Source organism: Petaurus breviceps, unplaced genomic scaffold (assembly GCF_028583685.1).
Source record: "Petaurus breviceps papuanus isolate PSGF00001 unplaced genomic scaffold, PetGlider_PUasm1.0 216, whole genome shotgun sequence".
Classification (NCBI taxonomy): domain Eukaryota; kingdom Metazoa; phylum Chordata; class Mammalia; order Diprotodontia; family Petauridae; genus Petaurus; species Petaurus breviceps.
The window spans coordinates 3,945,241-3,963,814 of NW_027185867.1; the positions used below are offsets into that span (position 1 = coordinate 3,945,241).

Sequence of the window (18,574 nt, forward strand, 5' to 3'; positions counted from 1 at the left end):
GTGCTCTTACTCGCTGAGCCACCTGGCCGCCCCTAAATCCTGCCTTTTTCAAGTTCAATTAGAGTATTGACAGCTCCTTCATTTTAATTCTATGTGAATCTTTATGATTAAAGTGTGTTTCTAGTAAACACCATATCGTTAGATGCTATTTTCAAATCCATTCTGTTATCTTCTTCCACAATAGGAATAAGTTCATGTCAACCATGTCCAAGGTTCATATGAATTTCCCTTCATTCTGTCCTCTTGTACTTTCCCCCTCTTCTTCCCCTTCCCTCTCTTTACAAATAAGAAGGTAGTAAAAGGATAAATTTTCTAAGATTTATGATCTATAAAAGAAGGGGATTACTTCTATTTTGTTGACTACTTTCTCTTTCCCTTCCCCTAATCCTGATTTAACTTCTTTTCTTTTTAATTTTCCCTTCATATTCCTCCCTAGACAATGAGGTTTTGTTTTGTTTACACTCTTCTATTATTTATGTTACATTCCATCTTAAACCCCTCTTTTCCTCTCTGAGGTTCCCTTTTGAGTTTAATGCACTTTTATACTGTGATTTTAATGTGTGTACATACATGTAATTGTGCTTGATAGTTCTTTCTATGGTTCAGATAAAAATGAGGTTCAGGGGGAACTCATATTTCCTACTCCTTCTTCCATGACTGAACACTTCAGTAACATACATATTACATACCTCTGTTATTTAATGATTTCTTCACCCTTCCTCCTCCTTTCTTCCCCAGTATAGAGCCCTATCCCTGCTAATTCTGCCTTCTCCTAAAACCACTGAAAGAGAACAAAATCATTCCAGATCCTGTCTGTCCTATTTATCTTTCTCTGTAACTTGAATATGTTAGGGTTCTCAGAAGACAATTGTATTTTTTTAAATCAAATGTAACTTTTAGCTTACATCATTCATTTCCACAAGACTTTCAGTTACAAATTTTCTCCCCGTTTTCCCCCTACCCACCACCCCAAAATAACGATTCCACTGGATATCCCCTCCTCCAATCTGCTCTCTCCCATATCTTCTCCCATACCTCCTCTGACTTTACAGTAGGGCACGGTGGATCTCTATGCCCCAGTGCTTGTATGTCTTATTAACCAGTAACATGTAAAATAATATTAATAATAGTGTGTATATATATAAATATACATATAAAACATTTGACTTTAAAACTTTGAATTCCAGATTCATTCCCTTCCTCTCTTGTCACCCAGCCTTAGTGCAAAGATAAGCAATTCAGTATAGGTTGTACATGTGTTGCAATGCAAAACATTTCCATAGTGGATATATTGTAAAACACTGACTATATTTCCCTCCCTCCTATGCCACCTCCCAATTGTTCTATTCTCTACTTTGATCCTGGCCCTTTTCAAAAGTGGGTGCTTCCAACTTCCCTCCCCTCCCCCAACCAGCCCTCCCTTCCACCATCCACCCTTTCGCCCCTACTCTCCTGCAGGGTGAGATACCCTATTTACTGTGTATGTCATTGCCTCCCTAAGCCAAATTCAATGAGAATAAGGTTGACCCAATCCCTTTTGCCTTCTTGTTCTTCCCCTCCATTGTAACCATTTTCCCTTGCCTCTTCTATATGAGATAGTTAACCCCATTCTGTCTTTCCCCATCTCCTCTCATTATACTCCTCTCTTACCTCTTAATTTCACCTTTTAAATATTATCTCTTCCTATTATACTGGTCCTGTGCTCTCTATGTATACCTGTACACATATACACACATATTCACATATGTATTTATATACCCATATGCTCTCCTATATATGTATGAATGTATGTATATACATTGTATGTATATATGTATATACACATACATACATATATTAAAAAAACACATACATTTCTATTCCCTTCAACTATTCTCATACTGAGAAAAGTTTCATCAGTTACAATTATCATTTTTCCAGGTCAGTGGTTTTTCCCATGAGATATTTCACATTGCCTACTATTCTTTCATTTGTTTGGATCTGTTTAACAGCATAAATTCATTAGCTTCCATTCGCTCCAATCTAATTCTGAAGCAATGATTTTCCTCAGTGAGCTTTTGAGATTCTTTTTCCATCTGGCAAATTCGGCTTTTTAAGGCATTCTTCTCCTCATCACCTATTTGAGGCTCTTTTTCCATTTGAATTAGTCTATTTTTTAAGGTATGATTTTCCTCAGTCAGGCTGTCGAATCTTATTTCATAATTTTCTTGCATCGTTCTCATTTCTCTTCCCAATTTTTCCTTCACTTCTCTTATCTGCTTCTTAAGGTCCTCTGTGGCCTGTAACCAGCTCATATTTTTCTTGGAAGTTTTGGGTGCAGTTCTGACTTCACTGTCTTCCTCCTGTTCCATGCTTTGATCCTTTTTGTCCCCCAAATAGGAGTCTAATGTTGGAATCTTCTGTCTGATTTGTTTCTTTTGCCTGGTCATGTTGCCCCTCAGTCACTTGATCCCTGGGCTTTTTGCCACAGTAGAACTCTGCCACCAGACAGGGGAGCATTTGTCCCAAACGCTGGGGTTTTCTCAGCTGCCGGAGGTATTAGATGAGTGCCCTCTCTGAGGTCTCCATAGGCTCTGGCAAGCTGGACACACACCCCAGGACCTCCACCCTAGACTGCAATCCAGATCCAAGAAGGTTAAAGCAAGAGCGATTACCCCTCAGAGTGGTGCTTGGTCCCCTTACACTTTCAGGCCAGGAGCTGAAGCTGCCACGTGGCGCTGGCTGGCTGTGCTGGGGTCTCAATGGCTTCTCGCCCCTGGCCACGCACTCCCACTTACTATGTCCCAAAGTCCAGACTGCACTGACCTCTCACTTTGTCCTTTGCATCTATGTGTTGATAAATCTGGAAAGGGCCACAGCTGCTGCTGATCTGGAGTCCCTCCAGCAGAAGGCTGGTCAGGCCCGCCCTGGGGCTAAAGCCTCGGAGTGGGGCTGGGCTCAGCTCCCAGAGCAGCTTGCCAATTCCTGCCGGCCTGCCAGACTTGTCCTCAGTGGGAGGTTAGCTTCTCTGTGTCATTTTGTGGGTTCTTCAGCTCCAAAGTTTGTATAGAGTCCCCTTTTTACATGAATTGAGGAAGGTGAGAGCCGGAGCAGTGGGGAGGTCCTGCTTCTACTTCTCCATCTTGACTCCGCCCCCCAATCACCTTCTTCTTGTCTCTTCAGCTTTTCATGATACTACTCTTTCCTGATTCTCTTCCTTCTCCCCAGTCTCCTTTGCTGTATTTTTATCCAGATTTTACGTGCTAATGGTGAGTATACATAAGCCTCTGTAGTGGGCCTTCTTGTATTCTCCTTTGCTTTGTCCCAGTACTGTCTTCAGCTTCCATGTATTCAATTATTATCTCTATGCAGATCATTCTCAGATCTATTTGTGCAGCCCTGACCCCTTTTTGTGACCTACAGTCTCACATCGTCAGCTTTCTATTGGATATTTCAAACATATTTAACTGACTTGTCCAAAATAGAATTGTTTTTCTCCCAAACCCTCTTCTGAACTTCCCTGTTCCTGTCAAGGATTTTGAGTCACTCACAGATTTGAAACTTAGGTGTCATCCTTTCCTCCTCACTCTCCTTTCCCCCATATCTAATCAAATGCTAAATCCTAGCTACCATGGAAATATTTCTTATGTGAACCATCTTCTCCTCTAACACTCCCACTACCCTGCTGTGGGCCCTTATCAACTCCCACCTAGAGTATTGCAGTATCTTGCTGGTTGGTCTCTCTGCCTCTAATCTTTCCCTACTCAGCACATCCTCTATCAGCTGTCAAAATGGTCTCACAGGTCTACCATGTCAGCCCCTTCTGAGGAAATTCCAATGACTCTTTATTACTTCTTGTTTCAAATATAAAATTCTCTGTCGGGGCGGCCAGGTAGCACAGCGAGTAAGAGCACCGACTCCAGTGTCAGAACGACCTGGAGATCGAATCCCGGGCTCAGACACTTAGCACCCACCCAGAAACACCTGGCCATGTAACCTTGAGCAAGTTACTTAACCCCAATTGCTTAGGGGCAGCCAGGTGGCTCAGCGAGTAAGAGCACCGGCTCCAGTGTTGGGACGACCTGGAGATCTAATCCCGGACTCAGACACTCAGCACCACACCCAGAAATAACTGGCCGTGTAGCCTTGAGCAGGTTACTTAACCCTGATTGCTTAAAAAAAAAAAAAATTCTCTGTCTAGCTTTTAAAGCTCTTTATAATCTAGCCCCTTCAAGTTTTCTTATATTCATTTTTCCATATACTCTGCAATCCAGTGACACTGGTTTTGCTGTTTCTTGCATAGTACAATGCATCTCTTGACTCCAATGCATTTTTCCTGGTTGTCTCTCCTACCTAGAATTCTGTTCCTATTCTTCTCTATCTCCTAACTTCCTTTAAATCTCAGCTCGAGTCCCACTTTCTTCAAGAAGCCTTATTTGCTTCTTCTTAATTTCCTTTTCTCTTAAATTATCTTCATTTAATCCTGGAAATATCTTGTCTGCATATAATTGTTTGTATGTTGTCTTCCCCATTAAGACTGTGAGTTCCTTAAGAGTATGAAGTGTTTTGATTTTTTTTTGTTGTTTTTGCTACCTTACTATTCCCAATCATTGAGTACAAAGTGCCTGCCACATAACAGGCATTTAATAAATGCTTGTTGACTTGTCTTGATTTGAAGAGCCTCAGTGATGATGCTAATCCAGTCTTTATACATATGTTTGCTTATACACTATACCCTATTTTTTCTTGTTCTTTCTAAAAGTTTGGTTTTTCTTTAAAGCAATAAACATATTCCAACTTATGTTATAGTTATCATAGTACAGAACCATACTTGTGTATGTCTTTTCAACTGGTCACCTACTATATGTTGAGAACTGGGGAATATAAATACAAAAATTAGATAGTTCCTGACCTTAAAGAGATTACATTCTACTAAAGGTTCCTTAGTCATCACAGATAATTGCTGTAGCCTATATGTGGTAGAGAGACAACATAATATAATGGAAAGGGTACTAGTTTTAGAATCAGAAGATATGAGTTTGAGCCTGGACTCTAAAGCTTTGTGACCCTGGGCAAGTCTTAAGGTCATAGAGCTCAGGGACCTCAGAAGCCATTGAATTCAACTCTCTTGTTTTATGACTGAAGAAACTATGGCCTAGGGAGTTTAAGAGACTTGCCCAAGATTACTTGAGTAGTACATGCTAGAGGTGGAATCTGAACCTAGCTCCTCCAATTCTAGAGCTAATATCACATTATTCAATCTCTTTCAGAGAGATAACATGATATATTAGAGGAAAAAACATTGAACTTAGAGTCAGTGAACTGTTTGAATCCTCTCACTCCAATATTTTTTAGTTATTTTTACCTTGGTTGAATAATTTTACCACCTTGTATACAGTTTACGAATCTGAAAATGAGAAAGTTGGACTAAATTATTTTATGACCCCTTCCTTCATCCTGTGGTGATCCTGTGGTTCTCCCGTCTGTAAAATAGGGATGATAGGTCATTTGTCCGGTGACCAACAAATGAATATATTTCTGGAGGAACTGAATCTCCTCAATTTTAACATCCTTGCCATAAATGAAACTAGAAGAAAGAAGTTGCAGCTAAATGGAAATATGACTCACAAGTACTTCTTGGATAAAGACAAAGAAAGGAATTAGCAGAGTAGGTTTTATCATACCTATCAAAGCTAGGAGAAATATTATTTCATGGGAAGGCAAAGTTAAAATCAGAAGAAACCCCAAAAATGAAAACTAGGAATATCATAACCAAAAGCCAGAGGTTCTAGGTCAAAGAAAAAATACTTTAAGTATCCAAAAAGAAAGAGTCTGAGTACCAAGGAGGCACAGTCTACTTCAGTGGACTGAAATTAAAATGAATCCCTAAATGTTGCATGTTGACTAGGAAACCACAAATCAACATTATCTATGTTATATTTTTTATTTATTTTGCTAAACATTTCTCAATTACATTTTATTCTGGTTTAAACAGTTAAATTTTAGGGTATATTTGGGAGTTTTGTGGTCTGTGAGTTTGATATCTCTGGTCTACATTCCATAAGAGTAAATGGGAAAAGGCCTGTAATGGGAATATAAATTTTTAAGATCTTCCCTGCCCCTAGGCTAAAGTGCACCTGGAGCCTGGGGTGGGAGACTTGTTTTTCAGTAGATACTTTTTTATTGGCCAGTGTGTCCAGAAGCTTGTTACATTCTCTGAGCCAGGAGAAGGCTATATAAACCCTGATGTGAGGCTTTGTTTTGGGGCTCACTTTGATAAGTGTTCTGTGATTTGATCAGATGAGACTCTGGGAAGCCATTGTTGAGAGCCTCCCCCCCCGTCCCCCGCCCCGGCTTTGAAAAACCCACATGTTGATTTGGTATGGATATAATGGTTGGACAGTTTGGAAATCTGTCTACTTGATCTGTTTCTGCATCTTGATAATTCTTTCTGTATACTCTGAAGTTCGGGGTGCTGACCTTTTTCCCCTGAACTAGCTAAACAATACATATTTCACTGATTAAAGTAAGGTTGTTAACCCATTTTGAGTTGCTTTCCTTTAACAAAGCAGATCTAAGAACCTGTGTTGGCAGCCACCCTAGGGACTCTGGGGTGCTTGCTGATACAAGGCCTTGGAATATTCATTTCAGAATGCAAAAAACAAAGGCTTACAACCAAAAATAACCTACCCAACAAAATTAAGTATAATCCTACAGTGGGAAAATGGCCCTTTAATGAAATAGATTTCCAGACTTTCTTGATGAAAATGCCAGAGCTGATTACTTTGAAATAGAAATACAGGAGTCAAGAGAAACATAGAAAACTACAAACCCTAGTTCAATTAAAAGAAACTGTAAAAAATAATTGTCAGGAGGGACTTCAGATCACCAGCAGCTGCGGCAGTTTCCAGAATTATCAACACATAGATGCTAAGGACTAAGTGAAAGGACAATGCAGTGTGGACTTTGGGATTCAGTAGTGGGGAGTGCGGTCAGCCTTTGCCCCCACGGCGAGAATCAGCTGAGACGCAGCGGCCATGCAGCTGCCACCATGTGGCTGCTTCAGCTCCTAGCCTGCAGACTGTAGGGGGACCAAACAACAAATCTGAGGGGTAATAGCTCTTGCCTTAACCTGCTTGGATGTGCATTGCAGTCTAGGGTGGAGCTCCAGGGGTACGTGAACAATCTACCAGAGCGTGTGGAGGCTTCAGAGAGGGCACCCAACTAATAGCTCTGGCAGCTATGAAAACCCCAGCATTTGGGATGAAGCTCCCCTTTCTGGTAGCAGAGTTCTACTGTGGCAAAAAGCTTAAAAGTCAAGTAATTAAGTGGCAACATAAGCAAGCAAAGCAAACAGAGCAATCCTACATTAGACTCCTATTTTGGGGACAAAAAGGATCAAAGCATGGAACAGGAGGAAGACAGTGAAGTCAGAACTCCTGCACCAAAAACTTCCAAGAAAAATATGAGCTGGTTAGAGGCCACAGAGGACCTTAAGAAGCAGATAAGAGAAGTGAAGGAAAAATTGGGAAGAGAAATGAGAACGATGCAAGAAAATTATGAAATGAGACTCAACAGCCTGACTAAGGAAAATAATACCTTAAAAAATAGACTAACTCAAATGGCAAAAAAGGCTCAAAAAGGTAATGAGAGAAGAATGCCTTAAAAAGCCAGATTTGCCAGATGGAAAAAGAATCTCAAAAGCTCAATGAGGAAAATCATTGCTTCAGAATTAGACTGGAGCAAATGGAAGCTAATGACTTTATAAGAATTCAAGATGCTGTTAAACAGATCCAAACAAATGAAAGAATAGTAGGCAATGTGAAATATCTCATGGGAAAAACCACTGACCTGGAAAATAGATCCAAGAGAGATAATTTAAAAATTATTGGACTATCTGAAAGCCATGATCAAAGTAAGAACCTAGAAATCATCCTCCAGGAAGTTCTCAAAGAAAACTGCCCTGATATTTTAGAACCAGAGGGCAAAATAGACGTTGAAAGAATCCACCGATCACCTCCTGAAAAAGATCCCAAAAACAGAACTCCTAGGAATATTATAGCCAGGTTCCGAAATTCCCAGATTAAGGAGAGAATATTACAAGCAGCCAGGAAGAAACAATTTGAATAGTGTGGAAACGCAATCAGGATAACCCAGGATCTGGCAGCTTCTACAAGAGGGATTGAAGGGCCTGGAATATGATATTCCGGAGGTCAAAGGAGCTGGGATTAAAACCAAGAGTCACCTACTCAGCAAAACTGAGTATCATGTTTCAGGGGAAAATATGGTCATTCAGTAGAATAGAGGACTTTCAAGCATTCTTGATGAAAAACCAGAGCTGAATAGAAAATTTGACATTCAGATACAAGCAGCAAGAGACACATGAGAAGGTAAACAGGGAAAAGAAATCATAAGGAACATATCAAAGTTGAGCTATTAACATTCCTACATGGAAAAACAATAATTGTAACTGATGAAACTTTTCTCAGTAGTTGAAGGGAATAGAAATATATGTCTATATATGAGGGTATATGGGCATATGAATACATATGTGAATGTGTGTATATATGTTTACAGGCATACATAGATAGAGGGCACAGGACCAATTTAACAGGAAGGGATGATACTTAAAAGGTGAAATTAAGAGGTGAGAGAGGAATATAATGAGAGGAGATGGGGAGAGACAGAATGGGGTAAACTATCTCATATAGAAGAGGCAAGGGAAAATAGTTACAATGGAGGCAAAGAATAGGAAGGCAAAAGGGAATGTGTCAACCTTATTCCCATTGAATTTGGCTTTAGGAGGGAATGAAATACACACTAAATAGGGTATCTCACCCTACAGGAGAATAAGAGGGAAGGGGATGAGAGGGGGAATGATGGAAGGGAGGGCAGGCTGTGGGGGAGGGAAGTTGGAAGCACCCACTTTTGAAAAGGGATGGGATCAAAGTAGAGAACAGAACAAGTGGGAGGTAGGATAGGTGGGAGGGAAATATAGCCAGTCTTTTACAATATATCTACTATGTTATTGTTTTGCATTAGCCACACATGTACAACCTATACTGAACTGCTTATCTTCCCAGTAAGGTGACAAGGGAGGAAGGGAATGAATCTGGAATTCAAAGTTTTAAAATCAAATACTCAAACATATATATAATATATATAAAATTATTATTAATGCTATTTTACATGTAATTGGGAAATAAGCTATACGGGCACTGGGGCATGGAGATCCACTGGAAAAGTCTAAAGGGGTATGGGAGAAAATATGGGAGAGAGCAGATTGGAGGAGGGGATATCCTGTGGGACTGCTATTTTGGGGCAGTGGGTAGGGGAAAAACAGGAAGAAAATTTGTAACTCAAAATCTGGCAGAAATGAATGATGTAAATCAGAAGTTAATAAAGCATTTGAAAAAAAACAATGTAGGATCTAGGATCCTGGATTAAGTAAAACTGAAAAAAAAAAAAGAAATTCTCTCAAAAAAAAAGGTGGTGATTGACAGTCAAAGGTTGCAGAGAGATAAAAAAGGATGAGGATTGAGATTAGATAAGGCAATTAAGATGTTATTGGGTAACTTTGCAGAGAGGAATTTCAGCTGAATGATGAAGTCAGAAGCCAGGACCAGCCATCCTTCTTTCTCTGAATTTCTTCACTTCCTTTTATTTCTCCTGTTTTTCAGGTCCCCTTTTACATATTTTTTCCTCATTAGAAATAAGCTCCTTTAGAACCAAGACTATTTTCATTTTGTTCGTACTTGTATCCCCACACTGCTTTGTATTTAGTAAATGCTTAATAAATGCTTGTTGACTCACTAGAGGCACAGACTAAAGACAGCCTTCTTAAGGAGTCTAGCCATGAAAGGGAGGAACAACATAGGACAACTGTGAACAGAGATGGACGATCAAATGAAGGATTTGTAAGGATAGGGGAGACAAAGGCATGTCTGCAGGTGGTAGAAAAGCTGGCAATAGAAGGGGAGAAATTAAAGACAGGAAAGAGGGGGAATAATAGATGGTGCAATCACCTGGAGAAGATAGGTTGGACTGGAATCAAGGGTCCATGCAGAAGGGTTTGGCTTGGCAAGAAGAAGGGCTATCTCTTTATGGTAATAGGCAAAGGAAGAGATAGTAACAGAAAGCACAGAGGAGATATTAGATAAGGAGGGGAGAATAGGGCCAATCCAGTGAAGGCTGTAACTTTTCAGTGAAATATGCAGCCAGGTTCTCAGATGAGAGAGTGGAGAAGGGAGAGCTATGAAACAATCATGAAACAAGTCATTTATTAAGCACCTAATATGTGCCAAGCATTGTACAAATATCTCATTTGATCCTAACAACTGTGGAGGAGGAAGGATTTTAGGTACTATAATTATCCTCACTTTACAACTAAGGAAACTAAGGTAGGTGGAGGTTAAGTGAATTGCTCAAGGTCACACAGTCAGTAAGTTGTCTGAGGTGCAATTTGAATTTGGGTTTTCCTGACTCCAGTTCCAGCACTCTCAAGGTTTAAGGAGAGATGAAATGGTTTGAAAAAGTCACTGTGGTAAGTGAGATAGTGAATCAATTAGGAAGGCACAGAAGAATTGCCCTGCCACAGTTACATAACAAATATGCAATGGACCCAGTTTCCTGATCTCCAGCTTTGTTCATCAGCATGTGAGTAGGAACAAAGGCAATGGGGGGTGGGGATAGGCAGGAGAAAGCCATAGCTAAGGCTTGGCAGGGCAAGATCTACAGAAAAAGGAGGCATGGGACTGAAGAGAAGGGGAGAGTGAATGTTGAAGTGGTTTTACTATGGAGTCAAAAAACCTACAAATGATTTTAAAATTTATCATTTGGGTTTCTGGAGTAATTTTTAAAAAAATCTAAATAGGCTTCTTGATTTATTACTTCTACAAGCTAATTAAAGTTCTGGCATGGCTGTGTTATTTTATTCAAAACTATGCTACAGCAAATGAAACAAAACTTCAATATGTACTTCATGAATAATGTTAAAACTATAGGATTCCAAGTGCAAAGAAAATTTTAAAGAACTTTGTTAAATATATAAAAGGCATTTACCCACCAAGGTGAAATCCCAGTGTGGCCCAGGTGTTAGAAATGTGAAGGAACTGCCTCTCCGAAGGGAGTATCTATTAATAGAAAATACATAAAATAAATTTATGAGATATTGAGCTACAGCAGCAGCTAAAGAGAAAGTTGGTTATAATTTTGGGATACTTTTGAAGTACTTTGAAGAAACAGGATATTTAACAACCTCACCTCCATTTATTCTTTCTCCCCCCGGTTGGCCAATGTTTTCAGCAGTAAGATTAATGTTATTAAAACAGAAGTATAGTAAGTAAACAGTTTCTTACTATATATTTTTTTAGTTGGCAGGGATCACAAGTGATTATCCAGTTTATTCTCCTGCTTCTAGCACTTAAAATCCAAAAAAGACAAGTATCTCTATTTATAACTAGATTGCCTTTGGGAAGTACTATAGTATTTTTAATGATCCCAAGCTTCTCCTGAATGAAAAGTTGATCATTTTAATGTCAATATTCATCCAAAGATACTATGTGGTTGTAAATCATGGAATATCATAATCTCTAAGAATTAAAGGATTAAGACCATGGAACATCACAGTTTCTGAAGAATTACAAGTTGAAGATTAAGAACAATATAACATAACAGGAATATTATGAAGGATATCACAACCAAAAAAAAAAGCAGCGTGATAGGAAAAAAAAGTGAGCTGGCCATGTGGCAAAACCAGCTAAATGATGGACATTCCATAGAATCACACAATTTTAGAGTTGGAAGGGACTCTATCAGTCATTTAGTCTAACCTGTATCAGAAAGAAATCCTATTATAACATTGTTGACAAGTACTCATCTGTAAAATGTATTACATTGAAAGGCTGCATAATCTACTTTGGGAAAGCTTTAATTATTGGGACCTTTTCTTCTATATTTAATTTAAATATGCTTTGCCATTCCATTCATTATCACTGATTATATGATTCTTCCATTCTCAAATGATTACAAGAACAAAAACTTATCATTATACATCAGACACTGTGATAAGTACTAGCATGCAAATATAAAAAGCAAGACAGCCCCTGCTCTCAGGGAGTTTATAATCTAATAGAGGAAGAGAATATATAAAGGAGTAGTAGCCAGAGAAGGATATTTCTGGTCAGAGACATTATAGGGAGGGAGAATGTAGTCATATGACAACTGACTGACGTGCTCTTTCCCAGGAATGGTATTATTCATTTCATTACTGTTCACAGAACTAGAGGTGGAAAATAGGTAGGAGCACTGGATAAGAGGTAGAGGGAAGAGCACAGTCATGTGGCACTTGGAAATGGAAAGACTCTGGCAGTAGCTCTCCTCTTAGTCTTTCAAACAGTTTATGTAATATTGAAAAGAACTGTTCTTTAAATGTTTAAAAGGATTCACTTGGGGGCAGCTAGGTGGAGCAGCGAACACAGCACTGGCCCTGGAGTCAGGAGGACCTGAATTCAAATCCAGTCTCAGACACTTAACATTTACTAGCCATGGGCAAGTCACTTAACCCCAATTGCCCTGCCTTCCCCCCTCCAAAAAACAAAACAAAAAACAAAAGAATTTGCTTGTAAATCTATTGTATCTGTAGTTTTTCTTTTTCTGGGAGTTCATTTATAATTTAAATTCTTTTTCTGAGATTAGATTGAGTCTGTACTGGTTTTTTTTCCCATTAATCTAAGCATTTTATATTAAATATTCATCTATTTCATCCAGATTGTCAGTTTTATTGTCTTACAATTGGGCAAATCGTTTCTGATAATTTCCTACTCTGAACATTCTCTTAAGATTTGGATGCTAGCCTAAAGATGCCCAAAGAAGACCTTATGTTAGTATCTGAGAACCAAGTTTGGAAAAAGATGACAGGGCTCTGCATCATCATGGGATACTGGTGAGCTCACACTATACAGGTAAGGTATAAGTAGTCTGGAGACAGTTTTCATGTACTTCATCCACCCATAATGAACTATAAAGAACCAAACACCATAACGCACCCACTTTAAGTATCTAAGCCCTTAGGAATCATCATAAAGCTGTCATCTGCCTCCCAAGATTTGTGCTATAAAATTCTTAGCTAAATGGAATATATGAATCAGAAAAAGGTGGCCACTCCATTAAGTAAACATAAAACACTGCTATGTCTTGTGTGGCTATAAATTATAGTAAATAAACCATGGTAAACTTTTTTTTTTCCAAAATTTTTCCAAAAGATAATTTAGTACTTGAGCTTTGAAAATTAAATAAAAATTGATTTTTTTCCTAGAAAAAAAGGCAAATATTTTTGTGTGTATATATGTGTCTATATACATATATTTCTATTTTTAATAGCATTTTCCCAATTACATGTCAAGACAATTTTTAGTATTCATTTTTTCAAGACTTTGAGTTCCAAACTTTTTTTCCATCCCTTCCTGCCCTCTTTTTTACATTTTTCAAAGCTATCCAGCTTTTTTCTACTTCCTTGTAGGTTTTCTTTTGTTTGCTGCTGTGTACTTTTTACATTTTCCCCCCTCCTCTCCCAAGAAAGGCTACAATTAAGCAGGGACACACACACACTGTACATATATACCTATAAACATACATATATACTCATACACATATATGTAAGACCATGCTATGCTTGTTTCTACTTGCCATCTGTTTCTCTGAAAGTAGATAGCATCTTTCAGAAGTCCAAGTATTTCCATGTTTCTCTAAATCAACCAGCTCATTATTTCCTACACCACAGCAATATTCCAAACCGATCCTATTCTATCTTAGAGATTGTCTATGAAAGTTTTCCCCCAATCTTCTGCATTCCTTCTATTCTTGGATGCATAGGTTTTACTTATACAAGAAAACTTTAATTTGAAATAACCAAAATTATCAATTATGCACTTCAACAATGCTCTCACCTTACAATATAGGTTAAGGTCTGACACTATTGGATATGCTTCCTTTACATCTTTTCCCCCTTGTTTCTTTTTTTCATTGATAACTTTAAAAAAATGTAAAAATAAATACAAAATAAGGAAAAAAGAAACAAATTTAAATACTAAAAGTAAAATAATACAAAATTAGACAACGGGGGAAAAAGCATTGCCATGTGCACAGATGAATGCAAAAGGATTTAAAATATACAGTAATAAATTTCCATTTCAAGAAAGCTTATGTAATACTACACACTGTATTGAGAACTGTTCATTTTTTCTTTTTCTTGTAAGTTTTCTCTCTGTTGTGCACTTTTTACATGTTCTTTGTGCAGAAATATAAATATCTTTTATAGATTGCAATGCAATAAAACTATATTCAATAAAGGGCCTTGAAGGAAAGATTAAAAATTAATTAGAAACTAAATTCTAAAATGTTAGAGGGTCAAAGAACAAATCATAGAGATTTTAAGTGATTTCATTAAAATTAATAACAATAAGGGGCAGCCAGGTAGCACAGAGAGTAAGAGCACTGGCCCTAGTGTCAGGATGACCTGGGGATCAAATCCGGGCTCAGACACTTAGTACCCAACCAAAACACCTGGCCATGTAACCCTGAGCAAGTTACTTAACCCCAATTACTTTAAAAAAAAATAATAATAACAATAAAGAACAACCTACCAAAATTCTGGGGATCAGCCAAAGCAATACTTAGGGGAAAACTGCTATCTTTTTTTCCTTCTCTTTTTTATTTTTTAGTTTATATCATTCATTTCCACAAGATTTTTAGTTACAAATTTTCTCCCCATTTTCCCCCTAACTCACCACTCCCCAACAAAATGAACTGATGGAATATCCCCTCCCCCAATCTGCTCTCTACCATATGTTCCCCAATCCCCTTTCTGACTTTCCAGTAGGCATGGTGGATATATATACCGCAGTGCCTGTATATCTTATTTCCCAGTTACATGTAAAAGAATAATAATAATAATATGTATTTTTAAACATTTGATTTTAAAACTTTGAATTTCAGATTCTTTCCCTTCCTCTCTCATCACCTTAATGGGGAGATAGGTTGTACATGTGTAGCTATGAAAAAACATTTCCATAGCAGATATATTATATCCTGTAAGACTGACCATATTTCCCTCCATCCTATCCCACCCCCTACTTGTTCTATTCTCTACTTTGATCTTGTCCCTTTTCAAAAGTGGGTGCTTCCAGAGTCAAGCTGGTGAAGTTGAAACAGGACCTCTGTGCGGCTCCAGCTTCCACCTTCCCCAATTCGTGTAAAAGGGGACTCTGAACAAACTTTGGAGCTACAGAACCCACAAAATGACACAGAGAAGCTAACCTCCCACTGAGGACAGCCCAGCTGGCCAGCAGAAATCAGCCAATGCAGCGCTCTGGAAGCCGAGCCCAGCCCCATATCAGAACCTATGGCCATTTAAAGAATTATCAAAACATAGATGCTAAGGACTAAATGAGAGGTCAATGCAGTGTGGACTTTGGGACCCAGAAATTTGGTTTTTACCCCCAGGGAGAGAAGCCGCTGAGAAGCCCAGGCTGTGCAGCTGCCCCTATGTGGCAGCTGCAGCTCCTGGCCTGCAGACAGTAGGGGGATGCAGCGACCAGTCCAAGGGGTAATCGCTCTCGCTTTAACCTGCTTGGATCTGGATTGCGGTGTAGGGTGGAGATCCTGGGGAGTGTACAGCTTACCAGATAATGTGAAGGCTTCAGCAAGGGCACCCAATTAATAACTCCAGCAGCTTAGAAAACCCCAGCGTTTGGAACGAAGTTCCTGTCTGGTAGCAGAGTCCTACAGTAGCAAAATGCCCCAAAGTCAAGTAACTGAGTGGCAACATGACCAGGCAAAGGAAGCAAATCAAACAGAAGAATCCAACATTAGACTCCTATTTTGGGGACCAAAAGGATCAAAGCATGGAACAGGAGGAAGACAGTGAAGTCAGAACTCCTGCACCAAAAGCTTCAAAGGAAAATACGAGCTGGCTACAGGCCATAGAGGACCTTAAGAAGCAGATAAGAGAAGTGGAGGAAAAATTGGGAAGAGAAATGAGAACGATGCAAGAAAATTATGAAATGAGAGTCAACAGCCTGACTGAGGGAAATCATACCTTAAAAAATAGACTAACTAAAATGGCAAAAGAGGCTCAAAAAGGCAATGAGGAGAAGAATGCCCTAAAAAGCTGAATTTGCCAGATGGAAAAAGAATCTCAAAGCCTCAATGAGGAGAGTAATGACTTCAGAATTAGACTGGAGCAAATGGAAGCTAATGAATTTATGAGAAATCAAGATGCTGTTAAACAGATCCAAACAAATGAAAGAACAGAAGGCAATGTGAAATATCTCATGGGAAAAAACCACTGACCTGGAAAATAGATCCAGGAGAGATAATTTAAAAATTATTGGACTATCTGAAAGCCACAATCAAAGAAAGAACCTAGAAATCATCCTCCAAGAAATTCTCAAGGAAAACTGCCCTGTTGTTTTAGAACCAGAGGGCAAAATAGACGTTGAAAGAATCCACCAATCACCTCCTGGAAAAGATCCCAAAAAGAAAACTCCTAGGAATATTATAGCCAGGTTCTGAAATTCCCAGATCAAGGAGACAATATTACAAGCAGCCAGGAAGAAACAATTTGAATATTGTGGAAACACAATCAGGATAACTCAGGATCTGGCAGCTTCTACACTGAGGAATTGAAGGGCTTGCAATATGATATTCCGGAGGTCAAAGGAGCTGGGATTAAAACCAAGAGTCACCTACCCAGCAAAACTGAGTATCATGTTTCAGGGGAAAATACTGTCATTCAATGGAATACAGGACTTTCAAGCATTCTTGATGAAAAAACCAGAGTTGAATAGAAAATTTGACATTCAGATATAAGCAACAAGAGACACATGAGAAGGTAGACAGGGAAAAGAAATCATAAGGAATTTATCAAAGTTGAACTACTAACATTCCTACATGGAAAAACAATAATTGTAACTGATGAAACTTCTCTCAGTATGAAAATAGTTGAAAGGAATATATATGTATATATGTATATATATATATATATATACACACACATATATATACACACACACATCTATATTGGAGGGTACACGGGCATATGAATATATATGTGAATGTGTGTATATATGTTTACAGGTATACATAGATAGAGGGCACAGGACCAATTTAATAGGAAGGGATGATACTTAAAAGGTGAAATTAAGAGGTCAGAGAGGAATATAATGAGAGGAAATGGGGAAAGACAGAATGGGGCCAACTATCTCATATAGAAGAAGCAAGGGAAAATGTTTAAAATGGAGGGGAATAGGAAGGCAAAAGGGAATGGGTCAATCTTACTCTCATTGAATTTGGCTTGGGGAGGGAATGAAATACACACTAAATAGGGTATCTCACCCTCCAGGGGAGTAGGGGGGAAGGGGATGAGAGGGGGGATGATGGAAGGGAGGGCAGGCTTGGGGGGAGGGAAGTTGGAAGCACCCACTTTTGAAAAGGGATGGGATCCAAGTAGAGAACAGAACAAGTGGGAGGTGGGATAGGAGGGAGGAAAATATAGTCAGTCTTTTACAATATATCTACTATGTTAATGTTTTGCATTAGCTACACATGTATAACCTATACTGAACTACTTATCTTTCCAGTAAGGTTGGATGACAAGGGAGGAAGAGAATGATTCTGGAATTCAAAGTTTTAAAATCAAATGTTTAAAAATATATACATACATACACACACACACACACATATATATATACACACTATTATTAATACTATTTTACATATAATTGGGAAATAATATATACAGGCACTGGGGCATAGAAATTCACCATTCCCTACTGGAAAAGTCGAAGGGGGTATGGGAGAACATATGGGAAAGAGCAGATTGGAGGAGGGGATATCCTGTGGGACTGCTATTTTGGGGCAGTGGGTAGGGAAAAAATTTGTAACTCAAAATCTGGTGGAAATGAATGATGTAAATCAGAAGTTAATAAAGCATTTGAAAGGGGCAGCCAAGTAGCACAGCGAGTAAGAGCACCGGCTCCAGTGTTGAGAAGACCTGGAGATCGAATCCCGGGCTCAGACACTTAGCACCCACCCAGAAACACCTGGCCGTGTAACCTTGAGCAAGTTACTTAACCCCAATTGCTTAGGGGCAGCCAGGTGGCTCAGCAAGTAAGAGCACCGGCTCCAGTGTTGGGACGACCTGGAGATCGAATCCCAGGCTCAGACACTCAGCACCGAACCCAGAAATAACTGGCCTTGTAACCTTGAGCAAGTTACTTAACCCTGATTGCTTAAAATAAATAAATAAAAATCTTAAAAAAAAAAAAAAAAAAACATTTAAAAAATAAAAAAAAAAAAAAAAGAAAAGAAACTGTCTGCTTGTGGACCTCAGTTCCCCCAAGTTTATCTACTCGAGCCCCTGGACAGTAGGGAGAATGCACCTAAAAGGACTCTGAGGCAGTGAACTAAATGGCAAGGGAGAGAATGTGAATATGCTAAGAAAGGACTATAACTGAGTTAAATTAAAGCTAGATGGATCAGGCCCAGAATAGTGGGAGGCTTTCCTACTGCTGATAACAGAACTGCGAATTTACGC

At 38.8% G+C, this 18,574-nt stretch overlaps 1 protein-coding gene across 1 annotated transcript in view; it reads right to left on the bottom strand.

Annotated features, from left to right (window-relative positions):
• Positions 1 to 18,574, bottom strand: part of LOC138165893 (neuroepithelial cell-transforming gene 1 protein-like) — a 64,743-nt gene that overhangs the window by 16,084 nt on the left and 30,085 nt on the right. The window contains exon 2 of the mRNA XM_069094281.1: positions 11,045 to 11,111. Coding sequence (XP_068950382.1) covers positions 11,045 to 11,111 — 67 coding nt within the window. The remainder of the gene's footprint in view (positions 1 to 11,044; positions 11,112 to 18,574) is intronic.